This window comes from Anas platyrhynchos, chromosome 16 (assembly GCF_047663525.1).
Source record: "Anas platyrhynchos isolate ZD024472 breed Pekin duck chromosome 16, IASCAAS_PekinDuck_T2T, whole genome shotgun sequence".
NCBI lineage: Eukaryota > Metazoa > Chordata > Aves > Anseriformes > Anatidae > Anas > Anas platyrhynchos.
Genome location: NC_092602.1, coordinates 1,938,628 through 1,959,151, shown reverse-complemented (window position 1 = coordinate 1,959,151; position 20,524 = coordinate 1,938,628). Strand labels below are relative to the sequence as shown.

At 45.3% G+C, this 20,524-nt stretch overlaps 2 protein-coding genes and 1 long non-coding RNA gene across 8 annotated transcripts in view; 1 reads left to right on the top strand and 2 right to left on the bottom strand.

Moving 5' to 3' along the window:
* HECTD4 (HECT domain E3 ubiquitin protein ligase 4) overlaps window positions 1-800 on the bottom strand; it is a 70,224-nt gene extending 69,424 nt beyond the window's left edge. For all 4 annotated transcript variants that reach the window (XM_038187298.2, XM_038187301.2, XM_038187299.2 and 1 more), the window contains exon 1: window positions 320-800. In XM_038187298.2, coding sequence (XP_038043226.1) covers window positions 320-511 — 192 coding nt within the window. In that variant the 5' untranslated portion in view covers window positions 512-800. The remainder of the gene's footprint in view (window positions 1-319) is intronic.
* LOC139998783 (uncharacterized) lies at window positions 635-16,215 on the top strand. 2 transcript variants are annotated; one of them, XR_011803706.1, is made up of 5 exons: window positions 635-772; window positions 6,774-8,462; window positions 9,987-10,097; window positions 10,538-10,633; window positions 15,819-16,215. It is a non-coding gene; the product is annotated as an uncharacterized lncRNA (long non-coding RNA). The 2 variants fall into 2 exon arrangements; XR_011803707.1 differs by lacking the exon at window positions 635-772 and adding an exon at window positions 1,024-2,202.
* A 392-nt stretch (window positions 16,216-16,607) lies between these two features.
* RPL6 (ribosomal protein L6) lies at window positions 16,608-20,516 on the bottom strand. 2 transcript variants are annotated; one of them, XM_072024160.1, is made up of 7 exons: window positions 20,404-20,516; window positions 19,433-19,633; window positions 19,228-19,326; window positions 18,588-18,731; window positions 17,869-17,917; window positions 17,351-17,535; window positions 16,608-16,802 (listed from the first exon to the last, which is right to left on the bottom strand). In XM_072024160.1, the coding sequence occupies exons 2-7, from the start codon at window positions 19,631-19,633 to the stop codon at window positions 16,650-16,652; spliced, it is 831 nt and encodes a 276-aa protein (XP_071880261.1). In that variant the 5' UTR covers window positions 20,404-20,516; the 3' UTR covers window positions 16,608-16,649. The 2 variants fall into 2 exon arrangements, with proteins under 2 accessions (XP_071880261.1, XP_071880260.1); XM_072024159.1 differs by lacking the exon at window positions 20,404-20,516 and adding an exon at window positions 20,234-20,389.
* Window positions 20,517-20,524: the final 8 nt, after the last annotated feature.

Sequence of the window (20,524 nt, the reverse complement as noted above, 5' to 3'; positions counted from 1 at the left end):
CAAAAAGGCACAGAGCTGTAAACAAGGGAGCCGAAGGCCGCCTCAGAAAGCCACGAAAGCTCCGATCTCCCAGCCGGGCGCTGCCTCACCCTCCATCTTCACCAGCTCCCCTCCACCACCCTGCCCAGGTCACCATCACCGAGAGGAACACCAAAAAAAATAATAATAAATAAAACTCTGCCCTGATGCCAGGCGGCTCCAGAGCCCTCCCTGGGCTCTCCCCCCCCTCCCCACCACCCCCCTCATCCTCCTCCTCCTCTTCCTCACCGCTCCCTCCCGTTATTCCTCAGTGTCCCCCCCCCCCTCACCCACCCCTCACCTCCAGCTCGGTGTCGCCGGGCTCGGCCACCCCGATGATCTCGCTGGGCAGCTCGGCCAGGTCGGTGACGCGGATCAGCCCGTCGTGCAGGAAGATGGTCTCCTCCTTCACCGACAACCACTGTGCCGAGTCGCTGGCCGCCGCCGCCGCTGCTGCCGCCGCCGCCGCTGAGGCGGCCGCCGGGGACCCCATGGCGCGGCCGGCTCGGGCAGGGGAGGGGGGGCTCGGCAGGGCTGAGGCGAGGCGGCTGCCGCTACCCCCCCATGGCGGGGGCAGGGCGGGGGCAGCGGGACGCCCAGCGGGCGGCCGGAGAGCGGCGAGCAGCGGCGGAGGCGGCGGGGGAGGCAGCAGCGAAGCGCGGCGAGGCGCCGCCAGCGGGCCGGGGGGGAGTCCGGGAGCCGCTGAGGAGCCGCCCGCGGAGCGCCGCGTCCCGCTCCCTCCTCACAGACACAGGTGACAGCGCGACGCCATGTTGGGGGCTGAGGCGGGCCCGGCATGCACCGCGCGGGGAACAATACACCCACCCCGGGCAGCCTCCCTCCAGCTCCGGGTCCGCCCCCGGCACCCTTGGGTGCCGCCCCGAGGGCTGGGGAGACGCCCCCGGTAGCCCGCCTCCGAGCCTCGACCCGCTCCCGGCACGGTCCGGGGGCTCCCCTCAGTGCCTCGCCCCGCCCCGGGGGCTGCTCCCCTCAGCCCAGCCCCGGTCCCCTCAGCCCAGCCCCGCTCGCCTCAGCGCAGCCCCGCTCGCCTCAGCCCCTCTCGAGCCCCTTCAAGCCCCGGCTCCCTCAGCGCCCTGCCCCGGGAGTGGTTCCCCTCACATCTTCCTCCCCTCTCTCGGCCGCTCAAAGCCTCTCAGAAACCCTCAGGGCTCGGCAGCAGGCAGCTCTCTGCCCTCCTGTCCGCTCCTCTGTGTTCGCCACACCGCCATACGTGTGGAAAGAAAGGAGCTCTAAAGATAAAATTGAGCCTTTTTCTCTCTCCTGAGCACCGTTGTGTAACCTTCCCTGTTTTCCATCGGTCTGATTTCACACCCAGCTGGCTCAGCCCCCACCCCAGCCTGTTCAGTGGGTCACAGGCAGGTGGTACCTGGCTGTTCAGCAGGGCAGCAGGGACAAACCCTGTTAACGAGGGAGATAGGATGATAAATGATAAGTATTTTGGTGTGTAATTGCTGAGGGGGTTCCCACTGTGAGTGGCTGCTCTTCATCAAACAGTGACTGCACAACTGAACAGAGATGGAGCGTGATACATTTACTTATCTGTTTGATCAATTAATATATTAGTGCACCATAACAAACGTACTGTGGTGTTTGGGGAAAAACAAATTCAAACCCGAAGTAAGGTGAGATCCGCTGGTGGCAGTGGATGTCCCATTAAATCTTGCTGAGAAGAAGCTTTTCGGCACGTGATGGCCAAGCTCATGACCTACAGCCCACACAGAGACTTTTGTGCTGCTGATTCAGCAGCAGGAGCACGCACCCGGCTGCCTGCTCGGCTGATGAGGCCAGGTCAGAGTCAGACCCAGGTAAATCCACGTGAGCCGTGGGTTACTCATCTCTGTGGCATCTCCCATCATTTGGTTGCACATCACTGCCATTCAGGTATCGGAGAGCTCTTCAGGCTTGGCTTTATTATCTAATTATTTTCCTCTGCACTGGAGGGTCTCGCTTTGAAATGACAGAGGAGACTGTGGAGAGTTGGGATCAACAGTTTTATGAGAGGCTGTTCGTGGGCATCTGTTATTTTTGGTCAGGTCCTGACACAGGGAGCAACGGCTGCAGACGGGCACAGCCACAGATAGGAAATCCACCCTGATCCTCCCTCGGGAGCCCTCCTGGTACTCAGAAGAGAGAAAACGCTGAGCTCTGAAGATTTCATGGCAGGTGGGATGTGGCAGCTGAGTTCTGGCTGTTGAGATAAGCTGTGCTCACAAGGTCTCCTTGGAGGAATGGGGAAGCTGCTGAGGTTAGATTAGTCACAATATTTCATTGCAAGATAGTGACTAGTGTTACTGTTTTGTTGCCAGAGTAGGAGTTTTATATTGTTTTCATTCATTGGTATGAGACAGAAATAGAGGAAGAGAAAAGAAAAGTGTGTATACATTTCAGTGTAATACAGAAAAAAAAAATTCTCTTTACATTTTCTAATACCATCATGGTACCAGTTGGAACATCTACTGCAAAATCAATACGAATAGCAGGGTTGGGAGTAAAATGTGATGTTCACAAGCAACACTCGTGCCAGAAAGGCTTGTCAACAAAAAAGATTTGCAACGTTTTCTAGAGGTGGCCTGGTTTTGGATGCGTCTGTTGTTCTCTAAAAGTCTGTCTCATATCTGGGTAACCCCAGGCTGAAAATTCTTTGTCTCCAGCTCTCACAGGCTCCTTCCAGGGCTTTATGGACTGCTCTGTCCCGGAGGAATATGGTTGTCACAGCAGCTCCCAGATGGAGAATCGGGGTTTGATATAGCTGTCGATTCAATCCACTAATTGCCTTGAAATATAATCCCGGGCCTTGTCTTTGAATAAAGAGCTGACTCGGAGCTAGAAGAAAGCCACGTGTAACTCTGGATGCGTTCATGCCAGGCTAAGCACAGAAGGAGGTGTGTGGCTGAATTATGTACTGGCCAGAGGCTGTGCTTTGTCACTTGCTTGGGGCTTGGCAGACGGTTTCTTGCAGCACAGGCAGGCTCCGAGGATCCCAATCCACGCGTTTCTGTGTGAGGTGGGTAACCTGAGCTGCCCCGAGTGAAACGCAGGCCACTTAACTGTGAACTGGAAATAGCGCAGGCGTTTTACAAATCCCTTTTAGGCATATTTGTGGGAAGATATCCCAAGCCGAACACAAGCAATGTTTACCATTGCATAGTTATTTATTTATTTGTTTGGAGTTCTGAATTTTAGAGTTTTTGATTTGGCAATTTAAAGTTCAAAACCAGTTACTGAATTAATCTAATGCCATAAAATTGAGAACCATGTCCTGTCCCGCCTCAGCACAGCTTAATAAAATAATCACTGGCTAGTGTAAGATTTACTAAATTGTCTCGCATGGCCACTATTCAGGAGCTAACAGCATATTGTACGATCTACGAGCTTACAAAGCATGGAATGCTGACATTGCTTTACACATGAAATTTTCAGTATTAAGGCCCTGATCCTGTAATAAATTCTGCAAATCCAGTGCTATTTGTCTAGCATCTGGTGCAGAAGATCTTGTATAATATAATGAAAAAAAAAAATATGATTTTTGTTCTGCACGTCGCCAGAAAATGTCAGCCACTGTAACTTCGGTGTAGCATTCAGAGGCACACTGCAACAACCACAGAGAAGTCTGGTACTACGTTATGGGAGATGGTATGACTTCTAAAAAAGACTAGAATAACTTTGTGACATAAATCCTCAAGGCAAGGATATAAAATCCTTATGCTTTTAAATAGGCTTGCACAGAAAATCAGTCTTTTGCACTGTTTTTGAGCAGATGGGGCAGCTGCCTACGGCTGGGGCTGGGGCTGCGGTCCTGCCTGGAGGCTGGGCTCCAGAGCCAGCTCTCTTTTGCACTGGTCCCAGTCCCACAGCTGAATGTGTCCTTGGGCTTCTCTGCATCGTGGTGGCTGAGGTTTAGCAGGAGAGGCTCGTGGTCTATTCAGCCCTGTGAGCTGAAAATGGAAATTCACTCTTCTTGCCTCAAAATGACTATTTCTCATTGTGCAGTGGAATTTAAAGGAGCATTGTCTTGGCCTCCAGTTTAATTTTACCTTGACACAATTGTAATATGTATGGTGGAAATTCTTTTCATCCTAAGGCTTTGCCATATATCTTTCTGTTCATTTAGAAATGGCCATTTTAGTTTTATTTTCCACTGTGACACTAAGAAATGTGTGAACGAGGAGAAGTAGTTGCTATTTTAATGTGATCTGCAATAACCAGATTTCCATACCCTGAATCCTGGCTCCTCTGCCTCATATATGCTATTTAGGGAGCCCAAATGCCATCATTAATAATGCCACTATGCAAGGAATACTGGTGCTTCTTGGCTCACTAACTGTGGTTAGAAAATACAGTTTCTTCATTTGTTTCCATGTAAAACTTACAAAGGACTGAAATGGAAAAAGTCAGTATTCAACAGAGGAGAAAGGACAAACCAGACAGTGAAACGAAACAAGCTCAAACTTCAAAAATGTATTTTTTTAATTGCAAAGAAAAAATATTCTCATTTTTCTCATTTTGGTATATTTACAATAATCCCTGAAGAAAACTGATGATGGCAAGGAGAACAAATTTAAAAAATGAGTAAGGGCAACTGTAAAATGGGAAATGAGTATGATACCTGCATACAAACATAGCCTTGGTAAATTGGGCATGAAATAAATGCAAATGTAAATTAGAGTGTCAAAAAAAAAAACAAAAAAACTTAGAATGCTTTCTTAGAGGTGATCTAATCCAGTGCTGTGACCCAAGAGGTAACTACTCTGTTTGTGACACTTGTCCCATCCAGAGTCCAACTGCAATCTCTCCCATTGTTCAATTGTCCTTACTTTTAGGGAGTTTCCTAATACTTAATTGAACTTCTGCTACTGTAATTTAAGCCTTTTTGGTTTTGTTCCAGCAGTTGTAGTCACGGAGAACAGCTTATTTCCTTCCCCATATGTGCAGTCTTTTTCACGTGTGAAGGCTGTGACCACAACTCCTCTGTTGTCTCTGCATTGATGGATCCACTTCTCTCAGACTTTGTAGGCTGTGTGTTCTGGAAGTCTTGTCATTCTTCCAATAGTTCTTTAGATAAGGCCTTACAGCACAAAATGCTCTGGACGGATTACTACTTTCTGTGTTTTCCATGCGATGCTCATGTCAAGTGTTTCAATATCACATTGGCTTTCTCTGCAGCTGTGTGATGTTGACTCATATCAGGCTTGTAAATGAAATAACAGCTTACACTTCAGTTCTGTTTGTGGTAGTTCACATGCAGAACACAAGAAAGCCAGCATTTAGTATTACTCTTAGTTTAATATTACTCTTAGTAATCCTATGTCTCATTTTCTTGTTCAAAAATTTAACACAAGTAGCCTTTTGTGATGGGGAGTATTTAAATGCTGCCCATCAGTGTGGAAGAGTGGCTGGAAGATGAACAGTTCCCTGTGCAGTTGTCCTGAATTTCTGAATCTCTAATGTCTCAGAAGACTCATTATTAATATCCAAAAATAGGTAGGTACAACTGAACTCCCCAGGGGAGCCTTTACGCAGCCCCACATGCAACTGGACTCTGTGTCTTCGCTCTTTCTGAACAACCCTAAACGTAACCCTAACCGGAACACTGAGAAGAATTTAAAATAGGACCCCAAAAAACACGTACGGAGCCCCTTTCTCCCATCAAAAAGTGCCCCCAATGGAAGGTTTTGGGTACAACTGAACTCCCCAGGGGAGCCTTTACACAACCCCACATGCAACCAGACAGCTATTCTGTACTGTTTTAAAATTCAACCTCCCTGAAAACATGTGCAGTAAAATGAGGAAAAAAATAAGTGAAAAAAATCTGCTACAATATTCTGTTTAACATTGTAAAAATACAAACGGAACAAGATGATTTTATATAACTCATACAAATTACTACAAGATCCTCTTTATAAAGCATTTCTCAGGGTTTGTAATGTTAAATTGTCAGTATCCCAAACAACCTGAGTGAGATGTGAGGATTTTAATATCGGTTTTCAAGAATTGGTTACGAAAATGTTAGTTTTTTTCATCAATGTAGGCCGCAAGATCTGCAGTGTTTACTTCTCGTAGAGGAGAGGAGCTTGGCAGTGCTATTGCAATGCTGAAAGTGGTCTGCATAGAGGTGGGGCTAATACACAAAGCCAAAATAAACCTTCATCAGAAGTTTCTCTAGTTTAATTCAAATTTACCACTTATTTTACAAGTTTTATATAAAACTCTTTGGAAGAAAAAGTGTCATAAGCTGATTTTCAATTACAGTCTCAAGAAATAGTTTGAGTTTCTACATTTGTATTTCAACATTTTTCTAGAATTTTCCGTGTAAACTGGTTGAAATATTAATCCTTCAAATCTCCGTGTTTGAGACTTATTCACTGATAACAAGAAAGAACTTCGTTTACAAATACAGAACATACAGACTTTTGTTTTTTCTTCTAGGAGCATTGCCTGGTTACTCAAAGATGCCTTTTGTCCCAAGGCCGACATCTAAAATGTCTGTGGTTTGTTTTGTTTGTCTTTTTTTTTTTTTTAATTTTATCTTAAGAGACGTCAGCTTTAATTTTAGCAAAATCGGTATTAGCTCCACTTTTATTAGTTCCACAGTTATGGCCTGATATAATTTAAAATCTTTGATAGCTAAAAAATGAGAATGGATCAGTTAAACATGTCAAAGCTCTCTCGTCTTTAAATGCAGCATATTTTCCTCCTCTCCCCAAACTGTTTTACTTCACACTTGTATTTTACAGGGACTTGCAACGTGAAGCCACCCTCAGTAGGTCACGCAGCAAATGGGACGTGTTAACCCCTGGATCACGGTGCTGTCAGAGCGCCCCTGCGTACGGCCAGGCAAACAGGATGTTAACTCCCTGTCCACGACTCCTGCAGGAGATGGGTGCGGTGATCTCCAAGGTTGGAATCTGATTCACGAGACTCCCTGAAATGTTCATTCAGTGCTGATCAAAGCATGTTGTCAAACCTGCCGTCGGGCTTCCTGGGGGAGGAGAACGATGTTCGAGTCGCCAGAGCCTGATGGAAATGTGAAGCATGGGGACAGCAGCTGTATCACAAGGTGTGGAAGCAGCAAGGGGTGTACGTGCAGGTGCCACGATGCTGTGCCCTGGGAGCTCTGCCCCTGCTGGGTACATGACTGCTAACTTCATGGTATGGCTGGGGAGGCAAAGTTCTTGGCACTTCATGTTGAACAAGAGCTGTTTTACAAAACTCAAAAAAGGAGAAAGAAGTTCTCTTTCCCCTTCAGGATGCCCCCGCACAGCACCTATTTTAGTTGAGTAAAAGTTGGACAGAGTTTTTACAGAATATTTAACAAAAAATGTTTTAATTTTGCAATTTTGGCATTTGCAATGTAACAATACAGGGATAAAGGACATTTTTCCTTTCACGCTCCCCTGGGATGGTCTTCACTGCTACAAAGTCCCAAGTACAGAGAGGATTGTGTCTGCTTGTGAAGGTACCTACCCTACCTGAATTTGCCTAATCCTGACAGACATTAGGCAGGTCTGTCAACTTCTATTTTTTTTTTCTTTTAAACATTAACACTTGTACAGCTTGTCATGCCAACAGTGCTTCACTGAACTGAAATTAGCTGGTAATTAGAATTAAAGTCTGGAAAAAGGATATGTGGCCCAACGTGCTCATGTTCTTTGTATTCTATAACAAAAATACATTTCCCTTGAACTGTAGAGGTCAGGTCAAGTAACATCTAAATTAACTACCATCCCATCAATATTCTGTTTGTCTTTTGTCTAATATCTTCATCAGGCTTTGGCATTTTTCTACTACCCTAATGATCTGGCTATCCTAGCCAAAAATGCTAACTATTCCAATTCAGAAGCTACTCCTTACAAATAAGGTTGCTTAGTTTTTGTCTGTGACAAAGCAGAACTCATCAAAAAAATGAAACAAATGCATGTTGGGTGTTTCATTTCTTGTTGATAAATGTCTCGCTATCTTACAGGAAACACTTTGGGAGTAAAATAAACTGTAAGTTTTCATGGCTTTTTGGAGTGCCAGAAAGTCAAATTATCTAGGAAAACTTCTAAGTATCAGGCTGGTTTAATTTCATTCATATATCTCAGTCTAAATCCATCATATGGTAAGGTTAGGAATATTTTGACACTGAGAATTTAACGTACATATAATAAATAGAGCAAAATGAAATGTATGAATGGGTAAGTGGGTGGAAAGCTGGGACTACTATTACTGGCAAGAATTTGTCTATACCACTTACTTTTTATTATTATCTGTCCTTCTGTAGCAGCTGTAAAGTTCGTTCAAAACCAAAATCTTGCTGTAATGTTTTACAGACACGGAACAGACCTGCTTAAAAGTAAAATATGAAGTGTGCCCTAGAGAGCTGAATTTGGAATTGGCCACTGCTTTTCAAGAAGTCCACTGATGGGCTGGAGAACGTCTTGGTGAGAGCAGTCAGGCAACTTGAAAGTACAGCCTATGGGGAAATTTTGAAAGGGTTTGGTAATGTTTAGTCTGAATAAGAGAAGACAGAGAGGAGACACGGTAATATGTGAAAGAGTGAAGCAGAGAAAGAAGAAATAAACTGCTATGGACAGGACAAGACATTAGGGGCTTAAAATGCAGCTGAGGAGATACAGAGCAGACATTGGGAAGCCGTTCCCATTCGTATGGTGAGGTAATGGACTGGATTGCCTTCGGAGGATTGCCTTCTGGGCCCGATGGGGGCATGATCTCATGGAACAGAACAAGATGGTTTCTTAAAGTCCATTTGCTGTTTTCTCTGGTCAAAGTAATTTCCATACCCATGGCAGGGAGAAAGCAGAAGGATCTGTAGGAAGGAGAAAGAAAAAAAAAAAAAGAAAGGCAGCTTTGGGAACATCATGTAGTAGCTTGTATGCAGGGAGAAACAGTAAAGGAGGGAATGATGGAGGAATTACTCAACAATGGCAAGAAGAAGCATTTTGCCAGCTTGTTTCCATCAAAGAAGCCTTGTTTTGTAGGTGTCATCCAGAGAGAAAAGCCTGAGGCAGGCATTTACTGCAAAAGGCAAGAGCTGGGGCTTTGTAAGTTTTGGATAAATGTATGCTGACCCTGTTGCAAAATCTATTCAGTCACCTGTGCCAGGACAGCAATATTGGGAATAAACTCTCAAAGTCATTACATTTTGTTCATCTAAAAATGATTTGCCTTCCATGAGCACACCTCTAAGGAGGTAGAATAGGTATAACTTGCAAGGGTGTTGGAAAACAGTGACCAGAAAGTCTGAAACAACAGGACACAAAAGAAAAAGCCAAAACTCGATTTTAAGTGAGGAGTTTTAATGAGGTGGCTTTGGAGCATCTATTATCATTGTCTTCTACTTGAAATTCACTAATCAGTTCCAAGATCCTGTGAAGACTTAATTAGCAGGTTTTTACAGGCACTGCAGCACTAACTACCCTTTTCCTAAGAAAAGGAAGCCAGGTCAGTGAATCCCTGGCCTGAGCAAATGCTATACACTGCACTGATTTTCTCTTCAGTGGTGACAGGCATTCAAAACAAACTCAAATTGAAAGCCACTAATTGAGAACTGAAGCCATGCAGTGCAAATTGGAATGCCTTCTCCTCTGGGGAGAACAATTTTGCTCTCTGTGTGGTGTTGTTTTGCAGCTGTAAGTGCCCACAATTCCAAAGGTGCTCTTCCCTTAGTGCCGGCCTCCCCTTCCTTTCTTTCTTGAAGGACTTTGTTCTTTTCCTGTATTTTCCAGCCAATAATCTACTTTTAAAGGAAGAGTAAGAACTGTTATGCAATAAAGTCATAGCAGGTGAGCAACTTACATTGAGTATAAATATGAGAGAGACAAACAAAAAAGGGTATATATGTCTACGGTGGTTTTGTTAGTGAAGGGATGTTGCTGATTTCTGTGAGAGGTGCAGTCTTGCTCTGCTCACTATGACTCACCTGTTTTTCCTTCTGTTCCTTACAGACAGATGGCAGAAGCCAGTAAAGGCCAAATAAATCATCATTTCACAGACTTGTGATGGACTGGCCCCCAGATGAGGCCAGCATGGTTGGAAATATTTTCATGCTGCTAGAGGTAGGACAGTTTCTTTGTAATGTTGTAGAGCTGAGTTTATTAATGCTGCGTTTGAATGTCAAGTGTTAATAAAATCCCAGTGTTGACAGGTAAAATCACTCTTCTGAAATTGTTTTATAAACCCTTGGCTTTATGCTTAACAACACAGCAGCATTTGTTTAAAAAGAGCATCACAAGTAGCCTGCAGATAAACCGCGAAGAACAGTTAATTACCCTTCAAGTAAAATAACTTCACGAGCAATCAGGCAATGGAAGAACTGAGAGCAGCACTGTCTGTCAGCCTTCAAGGCCCACCAACTCTTTGGAGGACTATTGCAGCATCACTGCCTTCATTAGATTATCAGTTCACAAATAGACACTGGCTCAGCCTTTCACACCCAATGCAGTGGCCATATTACGTGCGTTGTGCTCATCACCCCGTTCTTCCACTGCTGTCACAGGGCTATGGATTGTGCATGACAGATTCTAACGATTATTCTGAAAAACCCTCAGGAGACAGCTGCACTGACAGGCTCACGCTGGGACACTCTTCTCAGGTATTTGTGAAATCAGCTGTTATTTCAAGTAAGCCCAAGCCACATAATTTTTTATGGTGCTTGTATTATTTTCATTTTTTGATTCAAGCTGTTAGCCAGTTTGGAGATTCATGGGTTGCCTGTGTTAGGAGATGATTACATGATGATGCTAGGCATCGACTTGATGAAGTCCTGTTTATTTACAAAGCATTTACAAAGTGTACTTTCCCAGAGTATTGGACTAGATAAACCACAGATTTTTGTGTACAATACTTTGACCAAAGCCAGTATTTTCATCCTGTGTGCTGCTAGTATAGGCACGTGTTTGCTTCTTTTCTCTCACACAAATTTAAAGCTCCAGATTTCCAATGCCCTTTCTGCACTTTCTGTGCTAGTTCAGAGGGAAACCATGTGGATAATGTGCAATGTACAGAAGTTTTGCCATGTGTTGGAGCAATAGTTGCTGTTTTGGTTCTCTGATTCCAGAGAGGTGTTTGTTTATTTTTTGTGCTTATTTTAAGGAACAGCCATGGTTGCCCACTAACTTCAACAAAACTCCATGAAGCAGATTTTCACTTCAGCTTAGCAGGACATTTACATCAGTAATCTGAATGATGATTTTACCCAAACATCTCCCAAGAAACATTTTAAGCATGCATTATTCTTTTTAGGACCTTCATACTAGTTTTTTCTGGAACATAACCACCCTTCCTTGTACATAAAGGACATAAAATTCTGCCTAGGACTATTTTTGCACATTTGGTCTTTGTATTTTTTTTCCTTGTGTGAAAATGAGCCTTTTGAACAATAGGATGCCATGTGTTATACCTGAAGACCTTAATTTTAAAAACAATTACATTCTAAGTGCATCTGTCAAGAAAGTGAAAAACCTCTAGATCACATAGGACTGACAGAATAGATGAAAATGTAATTGCTTCTAGTTTAGTCTCCTATTTTCTTCGTCAGGCTTTAAAGCCTTCTCTAGTGCTGCTTGGTGAGGTTCTCAGCATCCCCCTGGCTTGCTCCAATGGACTAGATAAATCTTTTTACCTTTGTGTACAGTTTCTTGGTGTTATAATGGCAGTTTTTACCTCTGTTGGGTGTCACACAGCCAATGTGCTCAGTGCGTGTAAAGTATGAGAAGTTGTTTATTGCAACTGTTAGAAAAATTCTGCAGGCAGTGCTAGGAACTGCTAATTGGTGAGAGTGCAGAAACACGTCACCAGAGATCCTAAGTCTTTTAGCTGACTGTCTTGTACAAACATAATAGACTAAACGATACAGTAATGAATCTGCAAAACAAGGAAAAAAAAAACAAACAACTAAACAAGAAATTTCATGGTTACTTAATGGTAAGCATGTTAAATTCCGCATGTAATCCTCACAGACCAGCCCTCCTGCATGACAAATGCTGACTACAGCCCGTAGAACTGGCTCACTTTGTTCAATTAGTGGCTTCCTGAACAATACAAAACAATATATGGAGAACTACTATGCATAAGATCCTTATACAAATATGGATTTAATTGCTGTAATTGCTTAAACAATGCGAGTTGCAAGTGCTTAAGTGCAGACTGCGATGTAGGAGAACTAAAGGAATCAAATTAGCAGGTAAGGAGTTCCCATTTTACTGCATCCTCACATAAGTTACTGGGAACTCTGCATGCATTAGGAGCCACTAATATTTGTAGGTTGGTATACTGCTTAATGCCCTAAACTGCACAGGAAAATTGTGTCATCTCTTATCCTTACAGAACTTTAAGAGACATCAGTAACACGACCTTCATAGCAGGGCTGAACTCTGCTGTCCAGTTTCAAACTGAGCAGGAGAATTGCTTGCCTAGTTTTAAGCATTGGTTAGAAAACTCCTTTTTGTTGTTCTTAACAAGGAGAAATCATGAAGCCCTCTTCACTTTAAGAAACAAAATGCACTGAAAGAATATACAGAGAATCTAGAACAAATTGTGTTAGTAAAAAAATCTATTGGATGGGGTTTCCAGTGCTTGAATTATTTAAAATGAGATAAGACTCAGCAATAGAAGAGGGGAAGGAGTTATCTTGCACTTGCTAGAGGAAGGCAGCTTAAGCCAGCTCTCCTTGTCTGTGAATGGTTTCTCAGCTGATCTTGCCTACAGTGTGAGGTTAAAGCAGAGCTTTCTCCAGGTGGTGAAGACAAATAAACTATTCCCAAGTTCTCTTTATTGAGCTTGTGAGAAGATCCCAAACAACTTTTTCCAGAAGTGGGGCTGGGCATACATAGAGCAACGGTTCTGTGAGCTATGACGAGAGGAAAGACAAGGATCAGGTAGAAATACGCTGAGAAAAAAATGGTTCAGCTGCCCCTGGGAGACGAGGCACATTCTGCAGGTATGCTATAGCAGAGGTGAACTCAATAACTGACTGCTGGATATCTGGGCGTATTTCAGCAAAGAATGGGATTCAACACCTGGCTAAAACAGTACAGACAGGCAAAAAAAAAAGCATTCTAGCAATAGCAGCTTCTCTTAATGTTAAAAAAAAAAGCATGTCTAACCTGAAATGCCAAAAGGTAACATTCTTCACAAACCTGGCACTGGAGAGTACCTCGTCTTGCAACTGAGCTTCAGCTTCCCCTAAGGCTCCTGGTCCCAGCAGCTGAGCTAACGCCTGCCTCCCAAGACTGCCAACACAGCAGCTGGGACAGGGCCTCTCTGGCCTGGACTCAATCCACCAGGTCATTTCGCAGAAGCAGCTAATAGGTAAAAATAGGTGCTCACAGCTAATAAGGCATCGCATCTTATTACCAATTCCCCGAGAAAGCCAATATCCCTCCGTCTTTCCTCTCACAAGGATGCTTTATTATAATTACATATCACTTTATTAGGCAGCTGAAGCAAAGAGCACATTTGATGCTAATGAAGTGCTGCTGTGGTTGAGTCTGTCACTATTTTTGGACCTGCACATCTCCAGCACTTTTCATTGGGTGACTGAGGCTTTGGATGTCTCTAGCTTCTTCTGTGGGGGATGCTCAGTGAAAAGCAATGACTCAGCTAGCCAGGACTGCAGATCTGTTTACATGCTCAGAATGAGAAAAGCTGTGGGACAGCAAGAACGCACACAAAAGCTTTTATTTGATGGAAGTCTTTTTCAGGTGGCGGACAGCATTATCTAGATTGAAAAATCCTTCGGAACATTCACATTGTTTCTCAGCTGGCCATCTGTACAGACCTCGTTTTTCCTCTTTTCCATCCCCCAGTCCAAAGCATTTCAGAGAAATGCTGGATTTCACAGAACTCAAGGAACATATTTTAGAGGTTAAGAGTGAGACAAATCACAGCTGTCCACAGGCTACTTTTCCTCATGAAAGATGAGGGTTTTGCTGTCCCCAATTTTCTGCCGTGAAGCCTGAGGAAATGCTGGGCACTGCAAAGGCTTGATTTGATGTTAAAATTTGACTTAACCACCAGCATCCCCAGAAACTGGCCTGCTCCCACGTCCTTTGTACTGACACCAACATTCATCTGGGCCAACAGTGACTCAGTGCTGCTTTAGATCCCTGAAGGAAACATTCATCCCTCCCCCCCCTCACAGGGCTGTGTTTCGGGCTGCTTTAGCTCCTGGCTCACCACCTAGTCAGACAAGTGACAGTGGCGGGGCAGAGGAGGCAGCAGCACACGAGACCATTCCTCTGCACCAAGACCTAAGAGGACAACTGAATTACATTACCAAATCACATCCTGACAGCACACCAGGAGTCACAGCCTCCCTGTGCAGTAAACAAGGCTAATGGTTCTCAGTGTTATTTCACATCGTCTGATACACAAATGAGGAATGTGTCCAAGTAATTGATAATTACAGAAAACACCATTACGTCTGAATGCCTGGCTATTCTTAGACAAGCCAGCAGAACTGTTTTATTACAACTTCCCCATTCCCAGAGAGGGGAAGGATGGAAGCCTTAGCACCTCTTAAGTGTTCTTAGACCACAACTGCGCAACTGAATCTTGGTTTGCAGGCTTTGCAATACTGCATGGAGCTACAGATTATATAGATAAGGAGGTCTACTTTCTTGTTTCACCCTTTACCCATTTAAGTATTCCTACATAGACTTTTTTCTTTAAGTCAGATTTCTGAACATCAAACAATTTTCCTTTGGTAGTACCGGTAAATTTATTTTAGTGCTAGCAGTGAGATGCGTGCAACGCTTTTTAGGCTTTTTAGAGCTGATTTATGTAAACAGGCCAGTCCCCTCACTGCAGCAAAATCTCACGCCAATTTAAGAAGCCTCTGACTATACCCCTCACCCACCACACCACATACAACGAAAAGATGCAACTCATCACAAATGTAGTTCTGACGACAGCGAAAAATAAACAGATTCCTGGAGCAGCACAGGGCAGAACCTCGCAGAGCGTCATGAGACGCACACCCAGGCAGCAGCCAGGAGTGCTGCATTCAGACAAAGCTTGCTCACTGGCTCCCTCTGCTGAACCAGGCTAACATCAAGTTTTACATTATCAAGAGGATGGTAGATTAATTAGTGTTCTAACACCTCCATACTCTGCAAGACCAGCCAGCATTAGCTATAAAATGAGCACAGTCCCTCATGTGCAAGAACCCAGAGCCAGGTATTCTCCAGTGTTTTGACTTTTTTTTCCTCCCTTTGCTTCTGGAGCACATAAAGCCTGACTCCTCCTTCCTCGTCAATGCTCTCGTGACTAGTATGAGACAAGATGTGAGCTTCCACCTCAGCAAGGGCTCTTATTACTCCCTTTTCTAGCCTTTACACGAAGCTCAGATGAATTAGATGAAATCTCAACTCCCTGTCAAGTTTGACCCCATTGGCTACTTTCAGCTATGAATTAATGGGAAGACAGATGGTGCAGTTATATAAGCCTGGTTTCCTGCCTAAGTCTGGCTAAGAAAGAGCTCAGGCATGCCAGATTTGTTAATAATGTACATCCTCAGCTTCTGTAAGAGCAGAGCTATTACTGCCCAAACAGCCTCTTCCAGAGATCTGATAACTGACCTCAACAGAGAAAGCAAGCAGACAGGATGATCGTTCTCTACTCTTTCTGCTGCTAATTTCTAAGATAAGAAAATTTGCTGACTCCCCAAGTTTCCCAGGACAGCGATATACTGGCCTTTCACAGAAACTGTTACAGCTTTTTAACTAATTTCTCAGACTACAGAATTAGAAGTCATGGTTTTGTTTTTATCTCCACAGGTACTGCAATGGCGAGGATTTTTGCTTCCCAACTAAAGATGTCAAAGCCCACAGATAAACAGGAAACAAACATGGGATTTGGGAAGGAACATACATTCCAAATTTTGTTGATTCCAAAGCTAAGTTACCCTGCAAAACTCGCAAGACTATCCCCAGTGTTTCCACTTAAAAATGCAAGGCGCAGCTCCTGAAATGCCACTGAGAAGCTGCTATATTTGCCAGGGTTTATGTAGTGATTGATGGATCAAAGCAGTTCATCAGAAATATCATTTCAACAAAGCTCTATACAAACTGTAAAATGCTAATGAGTCACCCAGCAGTGGGCTGTTGCTACGACCTTGCTCTTCACAGAAGATACCTGAAGCACTGGTTTCAGCAGTAGGGATGCAGAGAACTCCACCGGCACTGACACCGAGCTGGATGTTTATTCTGGAACATGTCCTGAAGGGTATTCAGCCAGCATTTACATCCTCTATTCCCAGAAGATAACTCGTTTATTTTTTCTGCAACTCATTTACAGTGAAGCAATTTGAAATGCAACTGCTTCTTCTCTTCTGTTTGTACCAGATAGCGCAAGAAAAAAGCAAAACCAATCAAAAAGCCCCAAACCTCACAAAAACAAAGCACCACCACTCCCCAAACCATATACACTCACTCGAAATTCTAGTCATCTGCATATAGGCCCTCAGAGCTTTATACCACAAATAGTTTTACTATCCTTTACGCAACTATTTGTAAGATTTACGTAACGCATGCAATTAAGGAATGCAATGAAGACACCAGAAATCCTTGTGTTTTGCCTTCAAATTTAATGTGGTGCTTTCAAAACAGTTAGAACACCAATTTGTGAGGATAGACTCCGTTTGAGAGAGAGAATGTAGAACGCAGGTACCCACGGAGCTGAGGCACCTTCCTGATTTGTGCAAGGATCTGGGAATCCACTGCCTTCTGGTCTTTCTTGCGTTGCTCCGTTAACTCGTATTTCTAGGAAGAGCAGGAAGAATAATGTTACAATCCTACAGAATGACTTCAGACTCTTCTAGAGAGATGAGAAAATCCAGGGCAAACCCTGAGTTCTCGCATTTTCAGGAAATGTTTTCTCCGTTTGTTCTAAATATGGGAAAGGTGGTAGGAGACCGGAGGTGGTGGAGAGAACTGAAGCCACTGTTTGGCTTATGCTGCAGGTGATCAGAGCCAGCAGCAGGCTGTTGGCAGTATCATGGCAGTAAAGGTGTTTCTCGGTCAAAAACAAACCAAAAATCACACAAAAACAAAACAAGAAAAAAAAACATAAGCCTACATTCAGCTAGAATAATCATTGCTGCTGTTCTGCTAGGGTAGAAGCAGAAAACAACCCCTAGATTTAGAAGGGTTCATCTCAGCACTGCTGTAATTAATTTTAACAGCATCACCTTGCTTTATAGGGGACCGCTTAAAATCAAGCTGTCCGTTGTTTCACAGAATTTCTCCCTTTCCAGCCTGGCTTTAAGTAACAAGGACATTCACAAAGAACAAGCAATGGTCTTTCTTACTTCTTTTTCAGTGTCAAAGATCTCTCCTTCCTGGTGCTTGGGCTTCCGCAGCCTCTTCTTCTTGAAGTATGTATCAGTGAGATGCTTGGGAATTTTCACTCCAGAAATATCCACCTTGGTAGAAGTTGCAATAACAAACTTCTGGTGGGCTCTGCGCAGAGGGACGCGATTGATGACCAGGGGTCCTAAAGGCACAAGACAGACAGGATAACAGGTTAGCTTTTCTGGCAACAGCCACCACTTGTAAGTTGCATTTTTGTGGTGTGTGAGATGCTTACAGCTAAAAAAGAAGTCAACAAAACCCTTCTCTGCAGCCTCTAGAGAAGTCAAGGCTGCTTCCCAATCTCTTCCAGACATTACAGCTTCATTATCTCCCACTCACCTCCCAGCAAAGTCACAAAATCTGACTCCTTGTAGGTACACGAGCAGGTAACACACCACGCCATCTGCGTGCAGCTCACAAACACTAGTAACCCCAGAGACACACCTGGACCAAACCCCCCACTTTTTATTTTTACCTGTAACAAGCAACAGGCCAGTAGAAAGCTGCTTCAGGAAGACAACACGCTGAAAAGAGATGAGATGACGTTAGTCCTCTGGTCCCAGCGTTACTTCTTTGACACCTGGAAAATACTGCAGCCAAACTGGGATCCTGTCCGTGCTCAGCCCATGCTGCTGCTACATGTGTTGACGAAGTAGCCACAGATGCAACTGTGCTACTTGAGAAGTAGCCACCACACGACCTGAGCTACCAATGTTTGTCAGAGTACAGCTTTGCTGGTATCACCACATAATAATGAAATGAATTCAAAAAAACTAATTCCTCCTAACAGCTAGCCAAAGTTTTGGTCTCACTGCAACAGGAACATGAACAGGCATCAGCCCTGCTATTCCGCAGCGCCAAATTAGCATGACATGGATCTACACTTTTTAAAATTGCAGCAGGACTCCCTTCATCTTGTATAAACAACTGGATTGGCCTGTTTTACTTCTAGCTCTGTGTAGAAGGCGATTAGTTATAAGACTTTTTCTCTTAAAGGCAGGAGGGGAGAAAGCCATCTACACAGAACACACAGAACACAATCGGGTTTGCAGATTCACAGCTGGTGGCTGAGCAGTGCCCCAAGACACCAGCTGGTCATCCAGGATGACCTGGTCAAAATGTTTTCAGCACAGAAGTGCTGCAAAGCTGCTGTGTGAGCCAACGCAGACAGAATACAAGAACGGTCCCCTTTACCTTGCCCCTGTGACGACCAGTCAGAAGGATAAGAACAGTTCCTGGAGTAATCGAGGCCCGCAGCTTCCTCTTGTGTTGGCAAAAGGGTTTTTTGCCATGACTCAAAAGTTTGCGAGGGACGTCTTCAGTTGGGTAGTATCTGGGCTAGAAGAAGAGGAAGAAAAACGTTTTACCGACCAGTATTCCATGAAATAGACTCTAAAACGTAGTTAAAGCTTTCTTTCTTCTCGAAGAGATACTGTTTTCTCTAAAGATGATCTAAGAAAGTTTTTACTGCAACCAGCTCTTCAGGAACAGTCTATAACAGTGTTTGCTACACAACGATGCACCTACAGAAGCTGAGACTGGATCTGTATTTCTGAGCATACCTCCAGTTCAGCACAGCAATTCACCTGGCAGAGAATATCCCACTTTTGCCTGCTAAATCACAAGCATCTCCCCGGAGAACCACCCAGAGAACTCCCCAGAGAAGTCAATGGACTTGTAACAAGCAGATAACTGCACACAGCTCAGCGATACACGGCGTGGGTTGGGAGTTCTGCTGGCTGCAGTCAGGCTGCTGCACGACCTCGATCAGGAGGCACAGCCTCTAGCCAAAAGTTAGGTGCTGCAGCCCCACACCACCTCAGCTTTTTCTTACCATTTTGCGGACTTTAACCACACGGCTGCCCCCATTCTTGTCTCCGCCAACTGGCTTGCTGAGAGTTGCTCGAGGCTTTTCTTTCTTTTTCTTTTCTATCTGTAAGCAAGTAAAATAGAAAGTAAATGAGATTTCAAACTGAAGTCACCACAAAAAGTTGTCAGACAGCACGACTACTTAAACGCAGCATTTACCATCACTATACCTTTGTTTCTGGAGCAGTGTACTTGCGCTTGTACAGTGCTTTCCTGGCATACATGGCTGACCGGGAGTATTTCCCAATACCCCGAGCCAAGACAGGGTTGCGGCTGGAATGCTTCTTACGCTTCTTCATCTTGTTGCCCGTTTTCTCCTGGCCTGGCTTCTTCTCTCCTGCCTTCTGGGCCGGCTTCTTCTCACCCGCCATCTGTGGATGCGAACAGAGCAACAAACACACATTACTAGATGCACGGAGCAACGTTTGAGATGCTAAAACCGATAGAAAGAATCACAAATCAAGCCTTTGCACCAGCCTAGTGGTTCTTAGACACTTCCTACAGCCAGTGCAAACAGGAACACTGCAGAGCTGAAGCCCACCCCAGGCACTGCTCACCCGCACAGAACGCTGCTTGGGACCGCTGCGAGATGCCTCAACACCTCACCACGGGGCACCCAGGAGACTGCAGACGCACAGCACCCGAAACTCAGGACCCCTACACCCCTGCTGGGCTTCCTGAGCCCCGCCACGCCTCAGAGCTCCGCTGCCGCTCCCCTGCCGCCAGCCCGGCGCTGCTCAGCGCCCCCAGCCCGGAGCCGAGCCAGGCCCCGACCCCCTGCTAGGCCCCGGGAGGCTCCATCCGCGGCCCCCTCGCTCCTCCGCGGCCCATCCGCGACCCACCCGCCTCCTCCCGCTCCCCTCTCCCCTCCTCAACCCTCCCTGATCCCCATCGCAGCGCCCCGCGGCCGGATGGCGGCGGATGGCGGCCGCCGGGGCCCTGCGCTGAGCAGCACCGCTCCGCCATCTTACCTTCCGGGGAGCCAAAGGGGCCCACTTCCGGCCCCCCTCCCCCCTCTAAACCCAGCGCCGCGCCTGACGTCACCGCGCCGGCCGCAAGGCACGCTGGGACTTGTAGTTTTTCCACAGGGGGGGTCCCTATGGGATAGGAGGGACCCCTCCCTCCCCCCCTCCCCCGTTACCTCAGCGCGGGGGGTCCCCGGTTCCCCGTAGCCACCGGGAAAGGGAGGGGGGGGCGGACACCGTCAGGGCCCCCCTGGCCGTGAGGAGGGGGCGGCGTCGCGCGGCGATGTCGCGGCCGTG